Source organism: Pituophis catenifer, unplaced genomic scaffold (assembly GCF_029215685.1).
Source record: "Pituophis catenifer annectens isolate HBS135680 unplaced genomic scaffold, rPitCat1.0.hap2 SCAF_2, whole genome shotgun sequence".
Lineage (NCBI taxonomy): Eukaryota > Metazoa > Chordata > Lepidosauria > Squamata > Colubridae > Pituophis > Pituophis catenifer.
The window spans coordinates 120,050,601-120,072,783 of NW_027256882.1; the positions used below are offsets into that span (position 1 = coordinate 120,050,601).

The following is a 22,183-nucleotide window of genomic DNA, read 5'->3' on the forward strand; positions in this document are numbered from 1 at the left end:
TAGAGACGGGATGAAAGAAACAGCTGGTGTTTGAAGGAAAATATAAAGATCTCTACAAACTATAAGTTTCCAGGACAGTATCAACTTCAACTGAGAGATACATTTTGTACAAAAGTGAAAGAGTCAGGGGCTACCTAAAATGCTGGCTTTGGTGGTAAAATGTTGTTATGCCACAACTCAGAGATTATGTTTCCAGGCTTCTAAATTCCAAATGTCTGCAATGTGTCCTGATTGCATCAGGCTTTAAAAATTAATAAGAAAGCTGCTGAATTATCATTAAGGCTTTGGCTAGAGGTTTTGACTGCCTATATTTTCACCTGTTGTAGAGAGTTGAAACTGAAATACTGAGAGACTGTATTCAGGAGTGGGCTGGATTTAAAATAGTAGATGAGCACACTCCGTGTGACTATTGGATGTGTTTGCTGCTTACAAGGCCCAGGTGTGTGTCGTAAATTGTAATTATCCTTGCTTTTAATTTTTCCCCTCCAGGGAAATGATCTTATAAGCAACAGTTTAACCCTTTCTTATCACAAAGGGCTTTTCTAACAATAAGGACAAAGATGAATATCGGATTATATTTTCCCCCGTTTTTGCTTTTTCCCATATTCTCTGCCCCACCACCAATCCTGGCTCCTTTCGTCCAGCAACAAGGAGGCAAAGAGAGCAGAGCTTCAATCAGACAGAAATGTCTTTACATGTTCATTGCACACAACAAGCCGGATGGGATTTCCCCTTAGGTTGTCAAATGTCAGCATCTGCTATGACACAGTTCACTGTGTTTGTTTGCTCTATAAATCATTTAGTTATGAAGGTTGCAAGTCATCCTGTGTGCATTTCATCATTTCCTGCAAACAGTTTTAACCATGTGTTCCTCTTTTGCTTTTTAGGGAAGCATTTTTCTTGTACTAGGTGCCCTTTTGTGCAGCAGGTGACATGTGAACTCAGACACTAGTAAGAGGTCCATTCGCTTCCAGGCTAGAATTGTTTTTCAGTTCCTGTACTGCATTTGTGTTTCAGACATCCCTTATCTGTGACCATGACTCTTCCAGTTGACTCGGCCATGTACCGTTGGCGATGGCCAAAAGAAGAAAGTTCACCATTGGAATCAACACCTCTCTTATCGTCTGACAATCCAAGGCAGAACCAGAAACACAACTGGGACAGATGCAGGGTTGTCTTTCCTAGTAATGCTAGATTTCAAAAGGAGTTGGAAAGAGTCCTGAAGATGTACTGCAAAAATGGGATACGAACCACAAAATATACTTTGCTGACCTTTTTACCCCAAAATCTCTTTGAACAATTTCACAGGTATGAAAAGGCACCACTACCACCAAAAGAAAACCACAAGGATGGTTATTTTTATATCTGTTTTCAGTAAATGGAAAAAAGGTATTCAAAAAAAAGAATCATACAAAAAAGTACATAATGCCTTTAGAGAGGTAAGAATTAGATATTGTTGCAGATTTCAAACTGCTCCTTTAAATTGTCATCAAAGGTTTTCCATTATATAAGTCTGGAACAGGCAACACAGCATAGGCACATACCATGTTTGTTATACAGCAATGTTTCACAACCTTGACAAGTTTAAGATATGTGGACTTCAGTTCCCAGTATTCCTCAGTCAGCATATCAGATACAGAAACATGGTGTATATGATCTTCCCACATAGCACCAAAACTACAATAAAATAAAATTGTTTCTTTATTTTAAAATGACCAAAATGTTATGAGATTTTAAGTGACAATGCCAAAACCTTGGAAGATTTAAGCTAGATTTTGGCCTATTCATGGTATCTCTATTGCAAATCTGATTGACATCAGATATTCAACAAACTCTAAATTAAAAGTGGAGATGATTTATACAGTGTATAAATACTGTATATTAGAAAGTGTGCAGAGAAGAGCAACAAAGATGATTAGGGGACTGGAGGCTAAAAGATATGAAAAATGGTTGCAGAAATTGGGTGTGTCTAGTTTAATGAAAGAAGGACTAGGGGTGATATAATAGCGTTCCAATATTTGAGGGGCTACCACAAGGAAGAGAGGGTCAATTTATTTTCCAAAGCACCTGAAGGCAAGACAAGAAGTGATGGATGGAAACCTATCAAGGAAAAAATCAACCTAGGTCAAAGGAGAAAGTTCTTGACAGAACAATTAATCAGTAGAACGAGTTGCCTCCAGAAGTTGTGGGTGCTCCATCACTGGAGGTTTTTAAGAAGAAAAGGGACAGCCATTTGTCTGACATAGTATAAGGCAGGGGTGTCAAACTTGCATCGTCACAGCAGCGTCACGTGATGTATAGGGACTTTTTTTCCCTTTGCTAAACCAGGCGGGGGCAGGGCCAGTACATGATGCATCCAGCCCACAGGCCACGGGTTTGACACCCCTGGTATAGGGCTCCATGCTTTAGCAGGGGATTGGACTAGAAGAGCTCTAAGATTTCTTCCAACTCTGTTATTCTGTTCTGTTCAGTGTATTAGAGTGGAATCTAATACTCCTCTTTGGCACCATCTGTGGATGTGCCAATGAAATTCACCCCTTCTTCCCTCCATAAACACACATGCTCTAAACTTTGTTTGAAGAAAGTCAGAAGAACCTCCATATCTCATGGGGAAGACTACAGAAGGGAAGGGAAGGATTGGATCAAAGTCTCATTGTGCAACAGGAAGTCACACAAGCAACATTGAATTCCATATTTAGATATGGGTGATGATTTATAAAATGAATAATAAGGGACAGTCCAATAGCATTTTAAAGAGTAGGTCATTTAGTATGACATGAGATACTATACAATCCTTTCTTGGGCTATTTAGACACTAGATTGTGACGTGTATCAGACGTTGCCTAATTCCAGTGTGTTGGGAGAGGCTTGGTGATTCATTGGGAGCTATAAATAATACTTCTTTAAGTAATGAGATGGTCCAGATCCTCAGGAAGCTATTCTAAGCACCCTTCAGAAGAAGCTTTAATTAAATTCATCTGACCTGAGAAATTATAGACCAGTCTTGAATAACCCAGCCATAGCAACTGGGTCATGACAAAGCAGCTATACATTTTCTCTGGTGGAGTAGATCATCCAGAACAATTTAAAACCATCCCAAGACCTGCTTAGGAAATTGGTTTTGAAGCCATGAGATAATCTACAGCTCTGCCTTGGCTGTCAATAGTCTGTAGGTCAACATTTATGTGGCTTTAATCTACATATAGTTTTACACTTGTGCATAAGAATGTTCTTCACATTGTGAAGGAAGATAACAGATAATATATATATGATTGAGAATATATTTGCTCGCTAGCCTACAGTTCCTAACAGGCCATGGACTGGTATCAGTCTGCAGCCCGAGGGTTGGGGACTCTGCTGTACACCATCTTGCCTATTTGAACCCTGGCCACACAGATGCTACAGCTGACTTGCCACTGTGCCACAAACTAACTCATCACAATTTAGTCTAATATTTTATGCAAAATCACCCTGCATGGTTAGTGTGGTTCAGTGCATGATTGGAAATGCAAAAAAATAATTTGGTTAAACCATGGTAAATGCATTGCATAGACACAGTTTTTGGACAGAGTTAAGTTTAGCCATTAAAGCAAACGAACAAATAAGGATTGGTTGGTTGGTTGGTTGGTTGGTTGGTTGGTTTGATTGGACCCAGAAATTATTGCCTCACCAGAACAATAAGAAAGATGATAAACATAACAACTCCATTAATGATTCTATCCTTTTAGGTTGGCCAACATTTACTTCCTCCTCTTGGTGATCATCAACTGGTTCCCACAACTGGAAGTTTTTCAGAGGGACATCACAATGTTACCTTTAGTTGCTGTGCTTTTAACTATAGCAGTTAAGGATGGCACTGAAGATTATAAGAGATACAAACTGGATCAGCAGATCAATTCTTCTAAAACAAAGGCATACAATAAGTAAGTCTATAAATGTGCCATTACATTATTATTCCTAATATCCCTAACCCATCCCCCATATTGATGTAAGCAATAAACTATCAGAACACAATTTGTGGCATAAGATAATTTTATCTTTATAATACCTGTATTGCTGCAATTCTGTTGGTCCATTCAATTTCCTGTTAAAAATTGTATCTCAAACATCAATTCTGACGAATATCACAAAATTCATAATGTTATGCCACAGTTATTTGGATTCCTACAGAAGTAAGATTTATTTCACATAAGCAATCATGTAATATGCCTGGTTTTAGCTTATTGCTTTCTACAAATTCAGCCACTGAATGTGCAAACCATGGTTTGCAACCACGGTGTTTTCTTTAATAGTTAAAGCATGGTTTAGGGTGATGTGTGAAGCTATTCTACAGATACTCCTCTTTGCATCACATAAAATATATAGCCATTCTTTAATTGAATTTTTTTTTTGACAGTGCAGACAGCTGGAGATGCAAGCATTTTGGGGAATGAGATACAAATTATGGAAAACAGTGTACAGACAAATTTCTCTGCGTGTAATTTCCATGCAAAGAAATGTGATTGCTTGGAGTTGTTGTTTTAAATTTCAAGTATTTAAAATTATAAAAGCCATATAATCCACACATATCTGAGTTTCAAGTAAGAGGCCAGTGAACTTCTACTTTCTATTTTAAACTGTTCAGAAAGTTTCGGTGTCATTGTACAACCGAGGGAAAAAAAATCCAGATCAGCAGCAAAGCAGGCACTAGGACCCAGGATCGCTCTTTTTGATGGCAGCAAAACTGGTTTGCAGAAGGATGACACCTCTGTGTTTCAACAGGTGTTGACTAAAGCAAGCAAAAGCAGTTGGCTCAATTAAATTCAGCCTGACACTTCTCCCTGGAAGAAACCAACTAGAATAGTTTGTGTTTTAATTCTTTAAGTGTAGCTTTAAAGGGGCAGGAAGATGTCGAGGAAATGTGCTCAGTAACATTCCTACAGGATATACATTGGTTCAGAAGACCGTGCTGCCAGAGTGTTGTCTCAGAGTCTGAGAGTGTGGAATCTGTGACGAGAAGGAAAGGGGGAAAGAATGAAGAAACTAAACGAATTGTGCTGTCGAACTTGCCCTTCGAAGCCAAGTGGAAAGAAAATCCAAACAGACATTATGCAGGCAACAAAATCAAGACCACCAGATACACATTCTTGTCTTTTATCCCTAAAAATATTTTTGAACAGTTTCACCGCTTTGCCAACATATATTTTGTGGCCATCGTTGTTCTTAATTTTGTGCCGGTAGTCAATGTTTTTGAGCCAGGAATCTCTGTGTTGCCCATCTGTGTTATAATGGCCATCACTGCTCTTAAAGATGCTTGGGAAGACTTCCGGAGATACAAGCTGGACAAGGAGATCAATAGCATGGACTGCCTAGTATACAGCAGGTAAATACCTTCTGGGATGCAGTTTGGGGAGGTTTCAGAAGCAACTTGAATGAGCCTTCAGATATTATCCAATGTTATTTACTACTAATGCTACTTTGTCTTAAATAATCTAGCTAAATCCATAAAAACAAATATTTTAGTATTGCCGAAGAGAGTGAAATTTTCTCTAATAACCCCACCCAAGTTGCTTTCTTCTGCTTCTTTCTCTGTTCCAAACTAAACTTATGTGACATATCATAGAAATGTAGTGTTCATTGCAAAGACAATAGCCAAGAATTGAGTTGTAGTTTTGGCAGTTTTCGATCTTTTTTAAATGATTCCCAAAATGTATTTTGTTTTGTTTTTCTGGTTTTTTTACAGCTGTCATATACATAACAACCCTTTTATATCGCTAGTCAGATTGCTAGTCAGAACCTATAAATATTTAGGTAAAATCAGAACAGTGAGCAAAATATGTGTACAGTTTCTGTAATACTTTGATAGTCCATCTCTTGGTTTCTAAAAAATGATATCCGTGCTGCTGTCATCATTTACTGAACTGTCACATTTTGTTAATCATGTTTCTTTTCTTATAACCATTGTAAATGTAATATTTAACATATAATTATTGTAGTATTTAGTTGATTATTATATTTCTGTTCCTAATTTCTTGGCCTAAAGGAGAACTATTGAGGAAACTAAAAATTTGCATCGGGACACTGGCCCAGTTCAGACACAACAATCAAACCACAAACCAACCACCAGAGATATCCCTAAGGCCTCAAAGTTTCCTTCTCCTCCTTCCTTCATCCTTCTGGTACTACAATTCCTTCTCTCACTTCCTCGGTCACCATATTTTTTCACCCATGCAAAATAAGGCCAATGATGAGTCACACAACAGTACTTTACATATATACCAGAATTCAAAAGTTTGAACTGAGTTTCCTATGCTGCCTTACAGACAGCAATTGAGATTTTTTTTCTCAAGTTTGGTTGTAATTTACCTATTTTACTTGTAAACTATGAAGAATCAAGAAGAAAAGTTGGAATTGAATTTGTGTTCATGAACCACTGAACCATATGAGAAACATTTTGTCTTTAGGTATGGAACCTGAAGTCATGATATCTGAATTATGTCATTTTAGTGGCACAGGGGATGTGGTGGCTCAGTGGCTAAGATGCTGAGCTTGTCGATCAAAAGGTCAGCAGTTCAGCTGTTCAAATCCTTAGTGCCGTGTAACAGGGTGAGCTCCTGTTACTTGTCCCAGCTTTTGCCAACCTAGCAGTTCGAAAGCACGTAAAAAATGCAAATAGAAAAATAGGGACCACCTTTGGTGGGAAGGTAACAGCGATCCATGTGCCTTTGGCGTTTAGTCATGCCGGCCACATGACCATGGAGAAATCTTCAGACAGTGCTGGCTCTTCAGCTTTGAAATGGAGATTAGCACTGCCCCCTAGAGTTGGGAACAACTAGCACATATGTGCGAGAGGAACCTTTACCTTTACCTTTACCTTTAGTGGCACAGATCCATATTATTGTCCCTATTAGTGCTCTTAGGAATAGGAAAAGAGAATTTTATTACTATCTGTACTTTATTCCTGAGTTTCTAAAGAATGGAGAAGTGTTGATCTGAATTTTGCCACATATCTGTACCTTCACCTCTATACCCTGCTTTAAATTTAGTTTAACTCACTAAATTCCAAATCTTTTCCTAGGCGTCCCAGTCTCCGTAGCATAAATATGCCACAGGATTCTCTTTTTGGCTAATAGGCCAATTTCTGATATATTTTAGTAAGGATGGGAAAGCATTTACATAGGCATTTACCATAAAGGCTTTATTTCTTTTTAAGGTTAGAATACCTAAACTGTGGCCTGTCGTGATGTCCAGCTATGGGTGGAACATTCTTTGTTACTATTTGTCATCCGAACAGCAAGTTGGCACCAGTATGGAACTTAATTTCAGATAAAAGTCTAGGAAATGATAGTGTACAGGTGTATATTTGAATACCATACTATTAGACAAGATCTCTGCTTCCTTGCCACATAAAAGAAGAGTAAAACAAATATTTTCTTTAGTGGCAACAAATTTTGATGATTCCCCTTACTCAATTTTGCCTCAGGGCTCTGACCTAAACTCAAAATTAGAGGAAGCTGAACTAGTAGATGGCAACAGCTTTCCCTAAGGCAAGTGATAAATTTTGGCTAGTTGGACACCGGCAGTTAATTTACCTTCCGATGCCACTTAGAACTTTCCATACCTCCAGATGGTAGTCACTTGGAATTTTCCATAGTGTTGTCCTTCAACATTTCCATGGAGCTATGTGATGGGTGCATCAGAACTCTTAATTGCCTTGATGTATCAGAACACCTTGAATTTAGATTTTTTTTTTCAATTTCAAGTGACAAAGGCATAGATCAAATCATTATTTTTCTTAAAAATTAATTATATTGGCTACAAGGAAAACTTGTGATAAAAAGTTGAAAGTTTGTAAAATGGATGAGATCCTTTATAATTGTTTTTAGCAGTACTTTCATATCATTCTATCAGGTCAGGTTTAAAGATATTGATAACGTATTTAAACTGTGCTTCCCATAGCTTGACTTTTTTACATACATGTTCATATATCCTGGATCTGTTTGGAATACAATAATTTTTCACTGCTACAGTATTATGAATTGGGATTCATAGAATGCCAGTTGGTTTCATCCCAGAGGTGAAATCCAGCAGGTTCTGACAGATTCTGGAGAACCGGTAGCAGAGTTTTGAGTAGTTCGGAGAACCAGTAGTGGAAATTTTGAGTAGTTCGAAGAACCGGCAAATACCACCTCTGGTTGGTCCCAGAGTGGGGTGGGAATGGGGATTTTGCAGTATCCTTCCCCTGGAGTGGGGAGGGAATGGAGATTTTGCTGTATCCTTCCCCTGCCACGCCCACCAAGCCACTCCCACTAAGCCACACCACACCCACCAAGCCATGCCCACAGAACCAGTAGTAAAAACATTTGAATTTCACCACAGATTCATCCTACATATGATTTCTTATTTTGAAGTGTTCCTGGCAGATGCTGCTAATGAAAGTTCTTCTATAATCTTCTTAAGATCATTTCATCATTGCTTTTATAAAAAGAAAGTTTATTTTAGTTTTGCTCCTAGTCATTCTTCCTTTTAAGCCAAAAACCTGAGGCATAACATCATGGCACTAAATGAGGAAGTGTTTTGTTTTATTTTATTATTTTGTTTATTAAACTTTTATGCTGCCCATTTCTCTCATAAAGTAACCGGTTTCTCACTATTTATATCTAATACTGTGAAGTACTTGTTGGGCTTATTTTACACAGTTGCAGCTAGTTCCTAAACTAGCTTCTAATATTTAAGACAAATCTTCACAGGCTGTTGTGAGATTTCTCTTAGAAAAGCTTGTTGATGTCCTAATACCATGTTCGTCTTCAGCTGATCTTGAAATTTTACCTTGCAAAAGGCTAACCAAGGCTTCCTCTTAAATAGAATTGATTTGCATAATGTTATTAATAAACATGCTGCAACACTGAAATAACTCCAGGCAATGAATTAATGGAGGTAACAATATTTATCAGGGAGACAGGGTCTTACTTCTTCTTGCCAAAACTTCCATTTACATACAATTCCATTATTGGAAAAGCCAGGTGCCTCTTCAATCATTGCCAGTGCCACACCTTTTGGTTCCAGTGCTTTGTATAATGCAGGTTTTCGAGAAAGGGTGTTCTCCCAATAGACAATCAATGTTTGAATGTACATATCTATAGAAGATTTCTTCCACATCTTAGCACATGATCAAACTGTTCCTGAAGACATCACACTCATTTTGAACATTGATTTTGCTCATTACACAGAAAAAGGGAATGCTAGCAACATCCTTGCGGTAATTCTTCACAGTGTTAGTACTATTAGGCTGGGTTTAAATTGTCTTCACAAATTCCTACCAGTTGTGCTTTTCAGTCATCTGGGAGAAGGAGAAAATTTAGCACTGACAGGCAATCTTTTGCCACATGTCCTAACCAAAGCAAGGAATATAAAGAAAATCAACCTAATATGATCTGTGCTCTCTAAAAGCACAGTTCTAAAAGATCAGTTCTTTTTGGGAAGATGAAAGTGGGAGTCATTCATTTGGACCTGACTGGACTTGGGCAAACTGCATTGAACCAGATATAGATCCAACCCTCTTTCATAAATCCAGGTTGGGAACAATCAAATTATGGATATAAAATATATGGGATCCACTCACTCCAGTATGAGACCTACTCTATAGCAGTGGTGAAATGTGAAATTTGTTACTACCAGTTCTATGGGCATGGCTTGGTGGGGCGAAGAGGTTGTAGAAAAAATGCTTTTAAAAGCTTCTGACGATCCCAGCTGAGTTGCCTGATCGTCAGAGACTTTTTTTTCTTTTAAAAACATTTTTTCTACAACTTCTTCGGCCAAAGAGGTTGTAGAAAAAATGCTTTTAAAAGTCTCTGACGATCCCAGCTGAGCCGCGTGATCATCAGAGGCTATTTATTTATTTATTTATTTATTTATTTATTTATTTATTTATTTTAAAAGCATTTTTTCGGCCGAAGAAGTGTAGAAAAAATGCTTTTAAAAATAAAAAAAAGCCTCTGATGATTGCGCGGCTCAGCTGGGCAGGGATTTTTGCGCGGCTCAGCTGGGCAGGGATTTTTGCTACCGGTTCTCCGAACCACCCACCACCATGCAATCCGGTCCAAACCAGGAGCATTTCACCCCTGCTCTATAGGCAATCACCATTTTCATTTCCTATTAAACATTTCTAGCTGTGAGACACTGTGAATTGCTTGAAAACACAAGAAGCAAAATTAAAGAAGCCAGATGGAACAAAAAGTACATGCCCTAAAATAAAATAGTTATAAAATGAAAACCATGATGTGGTTCTCTATACTATCTATCCCTATTTCCAAAAAACCTCAAAATAATTTGCTAGGATTTGGTGGCTTTAAAGGGAATCAGTATTGTTGTTAGGTGTCGCATAATAATAACCACTACCAAAACAGCATGTAGAGAGTTTTATGGAAGCTTCATATTGAAGCTTTAAACTAAACATAATATGATTTTATTTGATCTTAATATACAATATGCTCTCTAAACTCAACCATTGTTGCTAAAAATGTGTTTTTTTTACTTCATGCATTGTGCAATCTAGATCAATTGTGGTATGTTTACAACTGATCCTGAAAAAGGAAGGTAATAAAGGAAGTTGAATTCATGAGAACTCAAGGCTGCATTACTCAATGAAGATTATAAAATCATTTTAATCTGGTCATCTTTTTAACCCATACTGGTTGTCCTGGATCATTATTACATTTTTTTTCTCTAATAGAATATTGGAGAATTAGAAACTAGAGTTTCATTCTTATATGGTAGACTGTTTCCAGAAAGCAACATTGGAGACTTGCTCTATTGGCTTGAAAATGTCAGGGTAATCATTCCAATGTTTAATATAAATTGTCTCTGTATTTTGATTTAAAGCAGAAGCAGTTTACCATAAGAAACTTTATTCGGCTAACTGAAGGTGTATAAATTCTGAAAGTTTGAAAATTCTGCCATCTAATATATAGATTACATTTCTTCTTTTCATCTATTTGATTGGATTGCAGGAAATGCCTAAAAAGTGTAAATAAATGTTTTCTTTGACCAGAGAACTAGTGTCAATTATCTTGTGTTTCTCATTTGGGAGTCAATATAGAGTTTAAGGTGCTATTAGATTTAGTCTTCTCTCAGAATACCAATTTGGCATCTGGGCATGAAACATACTTTGTTATCTTAGATGGATGAACTTTTTCAGTCACAGAACAGTCACTAGCCAGTGGTGAAATACAATTTTTTTTGCTACCGGTTCTGTGGGCGTGGCTTGGTGGGCATGGTGTGGCTTGGTGGGTGTGGCAGGGGAAGGATACTGCAAAATCCCCGTTCCCTCCCTACTCTGGGGCCAGCCAGAGGTGGTATTTGCTGATTCTCCAAACTACTCAAAATTTCCGCTATCGGTTCTTCAAACTACTCAAAATTTTCGCTACTGGTTCTCCAGAACCTGCTGGATTTCACCCCTGGAACTAGCCCAATGATAATGACTTTTGCCTTGGAAAAAACTGTTTTAGATTATCATGGTGCACAGTAGATGGGACTTCTCTTGAAGCAATTTGGACGCTTCAGATAGTAATAATATGGCACTCAGATTGTTTCCTACCACATGGAACCTACCTTGTCTTTAACCTCTTTGGTTAGTTGTGGACTCCCAAATACAATTCCAATTGCTGCAGGAGCAAGTTCCAAATCCTGTCGCTACCAGTTCACTCGTGCGTGTGCGCGTGCTCACACATACTTGCGCAGAAGCGTCCAGGCGGGTGGGCGGAGCCTCACGCCGACACCGGTACCAGTTCACCCAATCCAGTGCGAACCGGTAGCAACCCACCACTGAATTGCTGGCATTGAATATATAAAGCCCCATACAACCCATGAACACAGTTCTTTCTGTCTCATCTGTCATGAAGAATGAAAAGCTTTTCTCCAAGTCTTTTCTTATACATACTCACATGTCCTCAATTTGTTAGTTACCCTAGTTGTAGAAAGCCATCTGAAGGAATATTTACTTGCTACCTGGTACGCTGAGTTTAAAATGCCAGTTTCAATTAATCAGCTCAGGGGTTTTTTGGTAAACTGTCAAAAGATTATATCCAGAATATGTCAGTACACTATTTTTACTAATTTACTAATTGATGGATTCAAGGCCATAGCAATACCATTTAGAATTTATACATTGTCCCATAGTGATTTACAGCATTCTCTAGATGGTTTATAATGTTAGTATTATTTGCATATTGCCCCAACAATCTGGGTCCTCATTTTACTGATCTCAGAAGTCTGGAAGGCTGAGTATACCTTGAACCCCATTGGGACTGAACTCCAGGCTGTGGGCAGAGTTTGCCTGCAACACTGCATTCTAACCACTGCTCCACCAGGCAATAGCATGCTGACTTCTAAGCCATAATTGATTAGGTATCCTCATTTGCATAGGATAGCATAAACATTCTCTCAGCATTCCTAAACAAACCTTGACAGCCCCAAACAATCCACGCTGAAACCGGAGTTAGCAAATGGTGTATTGCAGCTGCAAGGTAGATCGGAGACAACGCTAAATTACTTTAGTTTAAAGTTGGTGTTGAGAGCAGCCACCTCTCAGCATTTTTTATATATCCGCGCAGGCTCCGCCCATCCCACACACATAATGAACAGCTGAGCTATTCCCAGCTGATCAAGGTATTCAAACGGGCTGCCAATTATCCCTGTGTCAGCCCATGACATCATCAAATGCTGCTGTCGTCTCCACCTGTGATCATCCACTACTTCCACTCGCTGCCAATCCTTTCCTTGACACGTCCGGCCGCCTAACACCCAGTGCCACCATCACCAATCCCTGTGAAGAGTTTCCCTGTTTCAGCTTCCAGGTATCTTTAATTTGCGTTCCCACAGCCTCCTTTCCGCCTCCCATATGCATTGTCGAGCAGGAGACTGGGCTCGACAGGCGGCCCCCTTTACCAGAAGTCCCCTGCAAGAGATAAATTGGAGATGTTAACATCAGCCTTCAGCTTTTGTGAGTTTTTTCTACAGAACCGTCTTAACAGCCATTCAGCATTGATATTTTCCGCAGCCACCCAGGAGGCATCCTCATAGGAATATCCCTTCCACTGTACTAGGTATTTGACTTTGCCCCTGTATATTTTAAAATCTAATATTTTGTCTATTTCATACTGGTTGTCCTTTAGTGGTCCAGGGTATTCTGAGGGGTCTCTGAAGGCTTCCACTGATTTTAATAGACTGCTATGAAATACTGGGTGGATCTTGCCTAGTAGGGGTGGGAGCTTCAGAGCTACTGTTACTGGGTTAATCACTCTGATTACTTTAAATGGGCCTAAATACTTAGGACCCAATTTTCTATTCGGTATCCTCAGTTTTATATACATTGTGGATAGATATACTTGATCTCCCACTCGGAAAGGTTTATGTTCTGCCCTCTTCTTATCTGCTTGCTGTTTATACTCCTTAGCTACTTTCTCTAATGCTACCCATTGGTGCTAGGGTGGAAGGCTGAATTTAATCCTTGTGTTGCTCCTACAGCTTGTATAAAGTTTCGTCAAAACCTAGCTGTAAACTGTATTCCTCTGTCTGAGATAATTCACTGAGGTACCCCATGTAGACAATAGATACGTTGAATGAACATTTTCGCTAATCGTCTAGCTGAGGGCAGCCCGCTACATGGTATAAAATGTGCCTATCTGGAAAACAGATCTATTACAGTCTATAGTACCATGTTGCCATTGCTTTCTGGGAGGTCCACAATGAAATCCATAGCTCTCAGCGCCAACTTTCTCTCAGCATTCCTAAACAAACCTTGACAGCCCCAAACAATCCACGCTGAAACCGGAGTTGGCAAATGGTTTATTGCAACTGCAAGGTAGATCCAAGGCAACGCTAAGTTACATTAGTTTAAAGTTGGCGCTGAGAGCAGCTGCCTCTCAACGCTTTTTATATGTCTGTGCTGGCTCTGCCTGTCCCACACACATAATGAACAGCTGAGCTATTCCCAGCTGATTGAGGCATTCAAACGGACTGCTGATTATCCCTGCATCAGCCCGTGATGTCATCAAATGCTACCGTCGCTTCCATTCACCTGTGATCCTCCACTACTTTCACTCACTGCCAATCCTTTCCTCGACACGTCCAGCCGCCTAACACCCAGTGCCACCATCACCAATCCCTGTGAAGAGCTTCTCCATTTCAGCTTCCAGGTATCTTTAATTTGTGTTCCCACTGCCTCCTTTCCGCCTCCCATATGCATTGTCGAGCAGGAGACTGGGCTGAACACATTCTTGAGCAGAGTATATCAAAACAAATCACTACTGTCCTTGCTGTATGTGGTCAGGCATGACTATGACTAATCAATCTTTCCTTCTCTTATTAAAAAGCATCATTTGAAAGTCTCAGGTAACCAAGGCCATGATGACCAGCAAAGGCCAATAACTATGAATCCATTTGATGTCGTTCATGTCATATAAAACTTTGTGACTTGGACTGCAAGGGGGCTGAACATCAAAGCGTATGCATTAACAAATCAAATGAAAGAATGAAAGAATATTGTGTGTATAGTGTGAAACTAAAAGGAAAGGGAAGGATGTAATAGATCCAAATAAAGGTTGGATGATTTTTATTGAAATGGAGTTGATTTATATATAAATGGGGGCAAGAGCAGGCTTAATTAGGAATGAAAGTGCTAAAATATATTAATTGTTGGGGGTTGCATATAAAAACAGGAATCCATACAGTTGCAAATTAAACTCCAGTGAATGGTGATTATAGAAGAACTGGAGAACCATCTTGGGAAAAATAATGCAGCATTTTGAATGAATGTAATCTGGATGAAAACATTATTCTGTTAGGTGACATGAATAGCTGGTAGGAATAGGAATGCAAATAACATGACTGGACCTTTCAGAAACCCAAGAGAGAATGATAATGAGGATCTATGGTTACCTTCTTTTTTTAAAAAAAAAATGCCTGTTTTAAGTATAAAATTATTCATACATATGCATGTCAAAAGAATAAATATAAATCTAAAAGCATGACTGATTTGATCATTTCCAAAGACTGAGAGAATGAATAAAGTATGTGAGCACAATGAAGCTCTTAAGTCCTGCTATCCTGAGTCATTGTAGTTGGGAGAATGGACCGTTCCTGAGAGGGATGAGCAAAATGTACTGGGAGTGTATGCCAGTGTATTCTCCAGGTAGAGTCAACAAGTAAAGAAGGTCATCCCAACAGCCCACTAAAACAAGCAAGCATCACTATCAGACAGCAATAATATTTACTGGAATTGGATGGTCATTTGAACAACAACAGCAAAGGCAAGAACAAACAACTTTCATATTTTATTTTTAAAAACTGGATAGATAACAAGATAAGGTGAAGACGTTATAGTGTTGGATGATGTCCTTGATGTAGCTAGGAATCTTGCTGCTGGTGGACCAATGCAGAAAAAAGAAAATCCAAAGCTGGAAAAACAAAATTCGGTGGACAACTAGAAACATGGGTTATATGAAGGTGGAGGGAAAAAGAGAAAGAAACAAAAAAATATAATTGGTACAAGAAGAGGATGTGTGAGTTCTGTTGAAAAAGCATTAGTAAATAAATTGAATAAAGGGTCAGCGGACATAAAGAAAAAGCTATGGGAGTCATTTGAAACAGAGTGAAAAATAATCTGTTACACATTATCATGGAATTATAGTAATGGGATGGAAAATCTGTGCTGGAAAGGTGATATGAAAAAAGCCCATGGATAAGGAAAAATCCATATAAGGGAATGATTGCTGCAAAAACTAAAGATAAATATTTTATAATACATATAGAGAGAAGACTGAAGTGGGTGGCTATAACAAATCTAAATAAGTAACGTGGGAACACTTTTCAGCGTTGACAATAATTTAAGAGTGTTAGATGATGCTAATGTGTTTTGACTGCATTTGTGAAAACAAAGATATTTAATTTTATACACTGCCATCCTACAGCTTAAGGCAACCCAAAACATTTTTTTGCAATAACGCAAATGTTTTTTAAAAAAATCTTTATTAGCAGTAATCAGTTCTAAAATGTTACTACTCTGTTGACCTAAAGAAAAAGATACACCTGAAATTTTAATCCAGTTTTACCATTATATGACAACATAGATTAATGAAACATTTTTTGTAGATTTGTCCGTCTCCTTAAAAACTACTTGATAACTTATTGATCCTCTTGAACTTAAAAATATGAACTTAGGGGAATTCCCCTGAGTAGAGATATCAATGATATAGTATCAACTTTCAAAGCATCTGGTTGCTTGTGAAAGTTGATATGATTCACTTCCTATATTTATCTTAGCAATTGTTTTTTAATATATTTTAAGATTCTTTTTCCACCTAGAATCACTTGTTGAGATAGATGGCCATACAAATTGGATGGATGGATGGATGGATGGATGGATGGATGGATGGATGGATGGATCTGCTTTCCCCATAAATCCACTTGCATTAAAAAAAATGTCTTTAAACAAATGCTTTTCTGGGCCCTAAAGAAAAGAGGTGCTCCGGGCGTTGATAGGGCAGTCACAGATTGTTAACTGATGGTGCATCTTCTCCTAACAGGAGCCAAAACACCTACATTGAGAAGTGCTGGAAAGATGTTCAAGTGGGAGATTTTGTGCAGCTGCAGTGCAATGAGGTCATTCCTGCTGATATTCTGCTACTCTACTCCTCTGATCAGAACAGGATCTGTTATCTGGAGACAGCAAATCTGGATGGCGAGACCAACCTTAAACAAAGACAAGTTGTGAAAGGCTTCTCCCATCAGGTAAGCAACTTTCCTCTCTCTTTTTTTGGTAGAAGAGAACAAGATCACTGCCTCCTTTAGGGAAGGAAGGGTCCAATTGTCCCAGATATGGAGAGAGACATTTTCAGTATGTTTCAGAATTTGAAACCATTGGTTATTTTCAGTCAAGACTAGAAAATTAAATAATTAAATATAACTCTCCCCCACCCCCATTTTTTTTTCCCTCTGCATTTTAAGTGTCTCTTGGAACAGTTTTCTAAGCCGCTGATTTTTAAAACTTACCCAGAGTGCACAGTGGTGAAATTCAATTTTTTTTTACTACCGGTTCTGGGAGCGTGGCATGAGGGCATGGTATGGCTTGAGGGCATGGCTTAGTGGGCGTGGCAGGGGAAGGATACTGCAAAATCTCTATTTCCATCCTACTCCAGGGGAAGGATACTGGAAAATCCCCATTCCCTCCCCACTCCTGAGGGAAAGATATTGCAAAATCTCCATTCCCACACCACTCTGGGGCCAGCCAGAGGTGATATTTGCCAGTTCTCCAAACTACTCCAAATTTCCGCTACCGGTTCTCCAGAACCTGTCAGAACTTGCTGAATTTCACCCCTGAGAGTGCAGCAAGACAAGAGCATAAAGGACACTTAGGGAATAATTTATATCCACCTTTGTTTGCAAAAGGCATGAAGATGGGACCATTTCAGGTGGGGGATTCAAGGTTCCTCAGGACTCTTCTATGGAAACGCGATATGGAGGTCTTGTGAGACAGCCTCAGGTTCTTATTCCAAGTTGTAATTATTAGTAGAATAGAGCAGAAGAGAGTAGAAAAGTAATCTTTATAACATACCAGCTGTTGAAATGTTACATTAATCTTACACAAAAGCTGGGTTTTGAAGCATGGGTTTATCAGCACAGGAAAGGGCATGCTCTACTCCAGGCCTGCACAGAAACTTTCAGTCTGTCAGCACTTTTGTGTAGACTGTCAGATGTTTGACAAGCCTATAGTTGGGGGAAGGGATGAAAAAACAGGTGATTTATTGTGCTCCAAAATGATGAGCCAGCTTGCAGGCTGCACTATCAGATGGTCATCCACCCTGTGCAGATCAATTGATTGGTTATATTAGTGTGTACAGCCTGGGAATGAGGTTCTAAGTTTACCCCTAACCAAGACACAGTCATTAATTTCAAGCAAGCCATTAATGGGTCCAGAGATATATCTTAAAGAGAATGTTGTGACCACCAGTTTAAAAAATCCAGCAGGCAAGCAGTGACTTTTTACCAATATGTAAGATTTCCTTGCACCTTCACTCAGTTTTCTTCAGAATCTTTTTTTTAAAAATAACTATTTTATTTATAATAGTAAGAGAGAAAGAGAGAGATGAAAATTGCAAAGAAAAAGAAAGAAAAAAGTGAGATTATATAACATGATATATAATAAACATAATAAAGAACATAATAAAGAACATAATAAAGAAAAAAGAAATGTAGAAAGAAGTGACTTCCAAGCTTATCACATAGAAATAAACTTAGTAACACTTCACCACTATATATAGGCATATATGGTATTGTGATTTTATTCAAATGCATTGAAAGGACTTAGGTGGACTAAATCCAATTTAAAATCACTTACTTCAGGAGAAAACTAAAGCTTCATCCACCTACTGGAAATGTTAATATACATGTGCATTTTGGGATGCAAAATTCAGTGGGATATGAAAAATTGATAATAAATGTTAGTCTTACTTCAAATTTAAGCCTGATTGGCCAGAAATAATATCCCTGTTCCCACATTAATATTTTTTTCAGAAGCAGTATAATGAATATTTCATTTTATCCATTTTATATATAAATCCATTTGTGAAATTTTTAATTTTGGAAGAATTATATTATTTAAATTATAGATTTCTCAAACACATTAATGACAGGTCCTGGTTAAAGACAAAAAAATAAAGTCAGCATCATCTAGACCAAGGGTGTCAAACTCAAAGCCCGCACGCTGGATCCGGCCCACGGGGTGCTTAGATTTGTCCCATGGGGCCATCCTGGAAACAGTGAAGGACCAGCCCGTGGTACCTCTGCCAGCGAAAATAGCTCAGGAGGACCGCATGCCGCCTTCCCATTTACATTTTCGCTGGCAGAGCACTCCAGGAAGCCCCGATACAAGTGATTTTGAACTGGCCACACCCACCATGACCATGCCCACCTGGCCACGCTCACCCAGACCCCCGATGTCAAGCACAACCATTTGCTACTACAAATCATTAATTTTGTTTTGTTTGTTTCTTTACAGAATACGGAATTTGAGCCAGAATTATTCCAAAATATCATTGTTTGTGAAAAACCTAACAATGATCTCAATAGATTTACAGGCTATATGTAAGTTACTGTAGTTTTTATTTTTACCATTCAATCACTATTATCAGAGCCAGTAGAGAACAGGGGAAAGTAATAAAATATGTATGTGTCATGATTTCACAGCACATTTTATTATTTTTCATTGCTGCAGTTTGTAAAGAATGCCATAACAACGTTGTTATGTTATGTTATGTTATGTTAGGTTAGGTTATGTTATGTTATGTTATGTTATGTTATGTTATGTTATGTTATGTTATGTTATGTTATGTTATGTTATGTTATGTTATGTTATGTTATGTTATGTTATGTTATGTTATGTTATGTTATGTTACGTTATGTTACGTTATGTTACGTTATGATTATATTCTACTCAAAATGTTTTGAGATATTGTGAACAATTTATATAACTATTATTGTACTCTTCCCAAGTATGCAAATAGTCCAGAAATAAATATATTCAGCAATATTTTGCTATATTCATTCTTCTTCCATGAGGATTAAGACTGAATAGACTATTAGTACTGCTGATGTTCTGCAGAGAACTTTGTGTTTGGCTTGAGCACTTTAAGAATAAAATTTCTTTTATCCTCTACCAAAGTATCCTTATAAAGTGGGAGCAATTGTCATTGTTTAAGAATGGAATTAGATGGATTTGTGTGATTATTATAGGATGAGGACCTGACATCTTCAGAAAGAATTTGAATGAGCTCAGGAGCTCTGCAGTGCATCCTATGTCGGAATTAGGGATTCAGAGTTTGCACCAGAAGACTATTTTGTGACTTCATTTCACAAAATAGTCTTCTGGTGGCGCAGCAGACTAAAGCACTGTTAAGTAACACCAGCTGCCTGCAATTACTGCAAGTTCAAATCTCACCAGGCTCAAGGTTGACTCAGCCTTCCATTCTTTCGAGGTAGGTAAAATGAGGACCCAGTTTGTGGGGGCAATAAGCTGACTTTGTATAAAAAAGAACACCGCTTGGGGGGGGGCGAAAGCCCTACTAAGCAGGTATATACAAAAGTATGAAGGCTATTGCTTAACGCATTGTAAGCTGCCCTGAGTCTCCGGAAAAGGGCGGCATATAAATCGAACCAATAAATAAATAAATAAATAATAAACAGATGCACTATGTAAGCAAGTCAACCACATTTCTGCAAATTCTGCTTTCTTCAGCTTAAAGTCCTCTTAGGTCATTTTTAGGCTTCCCAAAAATGCAAATGTGGGGAGAAATTAATGAAATATTTGCCTCAACCATTTCCATCCTCAATTTCCTTTAATAATGAGAAATATCTGAAGAGCTGGAACCATATTAGTCTTCCATAGATTCAGGAGTCTAGGATGCAGTCCTTTATCTGTGCCACTCTGGCTGTTTCCTGAGAGCAATATCAGGAAAAGATACCTGAGGCTGATACCTGGGTATTCAACCTTGTCTGCTCTTTCTGTTTACAATGGGTGAATTACTAAAGAGCTTTCCAAAAATATATTCACCAATCAGGTTAATCCATCCAACTCCTAACATGATATATCAACTAGTGGGAAGTGTACTGATAAATTATTCCATAGGACACTGAATGTTTTTATAATCTAAAAGTGAACTAATACAGCCTTCTTCTATAGTGCCCCATCTAAGCACTGCAAGTTATCCAGAACATATTCTTGTTGCTATCTATCTGTAGTTAATTATTCTGACTCATGAAGAGTCATTGGGTTTATACAACCCATGTGATATGAAACTAATACTACAGAGCCCAGGATATTTAAATATGCAAACAAATGTCAATTCCCAACAAAGGTAAATGTAAATCAACACTGCTGGGTGTGTCTCGTGATTGCTGTTCCTAGAAACTGTCTTATGGCATGCCAGTATCAGGATCATCTGAAGATGGGCTGTAATTATTTTGTTTCTATGGATCTTCATTTTATATTGTAGCCAAGTATTTTAAAATTGGGAAAGGCCCATGCCTCATTGATGAGGACTTTCTTTAGGTCTGAGGCTGATCCTTTATCTGTTCCTTTTTTAGTGGAAAATTGCAGCTGAGATTTCCTACATTAAAAGCATATATTCAAGGCATAGAACTGAAAATCCAATCACCTATTCCCTAACCTTTGCAAGTATGTACAGATAGCAGTTAACAGAAAGGCTGGCATAAGAGATGAAGCAGCCTGTAGTTCGCACAAACTCTCCCAAACTGTCATTTGTAGCATCCAAATTCAATGGTCAAACACTGATAGAGAAGTTTTCTACCAATTTCTGATGTAAAGTAAAAGAAATAAGGTATTGACTTGGGCAGGACAGGATAGGATAGGACAGGACAGGACAGGACAGGACAGGACAGGACAGGACAGGACAGGACAGGACAGGACAAGAAAGGAAAGGAAAGGAAAGGAAAGGAAAGGAAAGGAAAGGAAAGGAAAGGAAAGGAAAGGAAAGGAAAGGAAAGGAAAGGAAAGGAAAGGATCCCCCATAGAGAAATCAGACCAACGCACTTGTATGGCATCATCCCCCTCTCCTCTGTGAGAAGGAGACAACAAAAATAATAGCAAAATGGCATTCCTTCTTGCTGTTAAAACCTCATTTATTCCAATCCTGAATATTAATTTGCTAGAAATGTCTAGCAAAGTCAATTTTTCTGAGTGTCAGGGTTCTGATAGTTTCAATGGGTGGTATTTTTCAGAAATGTGGCGATGTTCTGTGTTGCCCTCCAAAGTCTTTCTCTCGCCTTAGATTCCACCATAAGGAAGGCGAATTTGTGATAAACATTCTTTTCAGAATCTTCCAAAAGTAAGCTTGAAAGATGGGTCATAGAGGAAAAAAAAACTGAAGCATTTTGAGGCTTTTTTTCAGACAAAAGACAGATGGTTGCTTTAAAACAGCCTTTGAGCATTAAGTATGAAAAATCCAATCAAGTGCCTGCGAGCATTTCACCATGTACATAGATTTATCTGCAGTGGCAAGGACATCCTTTCTTTAAATGCTGCTGGCAAATATACCCAATGTATTGAATTTCCACTGCTGACACTTTGGTACAACAGAAAGTAGGAAGAGCCTCCGAGATCTTTGAACACTTACATTAAAAGAATGTATTG

At 38.3% G+C, this 22,183-nt stretch overlaps 1 protein-coding gene across 2 annotated transcripts in view; it reads left to right on the forward strand.

The window, feature by feature from the left end:
• The first annotated feature begins 1,036 nt into the window (after positions 1 to 1,036).
• ATP10B (ATPase phospholipid transporting 10B (putative)) overlaps positions 1,037 to 22,183 on the forward strand; it is a 71,690-nt gene continuing 50,543 nt past the window's right edge. Inside the window, exons 1-4 of one of the 2 annotated variants that reach the window (XM_070934309.1) lie at positions 1,037 to 1,308; positions 3,729 to 3,923; positions 16,563 to 16,767; positions 19,034 to 19,119. In XM_070934309.1, the coding sequence (XP_070790410.1) occupies positions 1,037 to 1,308; positions 3,729 to 3,923; positions 16,563 to 16,767; positions 19,034 to 19,119 (758 nt within the window). Of the gene's footprint in view, positions 1,309 to 3,728; positions 3,924 to 4,898; positions 5,363 to 16,562; positions 16,768 to 19,033; positions 19,120 to 22,183 lie in introns of those variants that run through there. The other variant, XM_070934310.1, reaches the window with a different exon arrangement.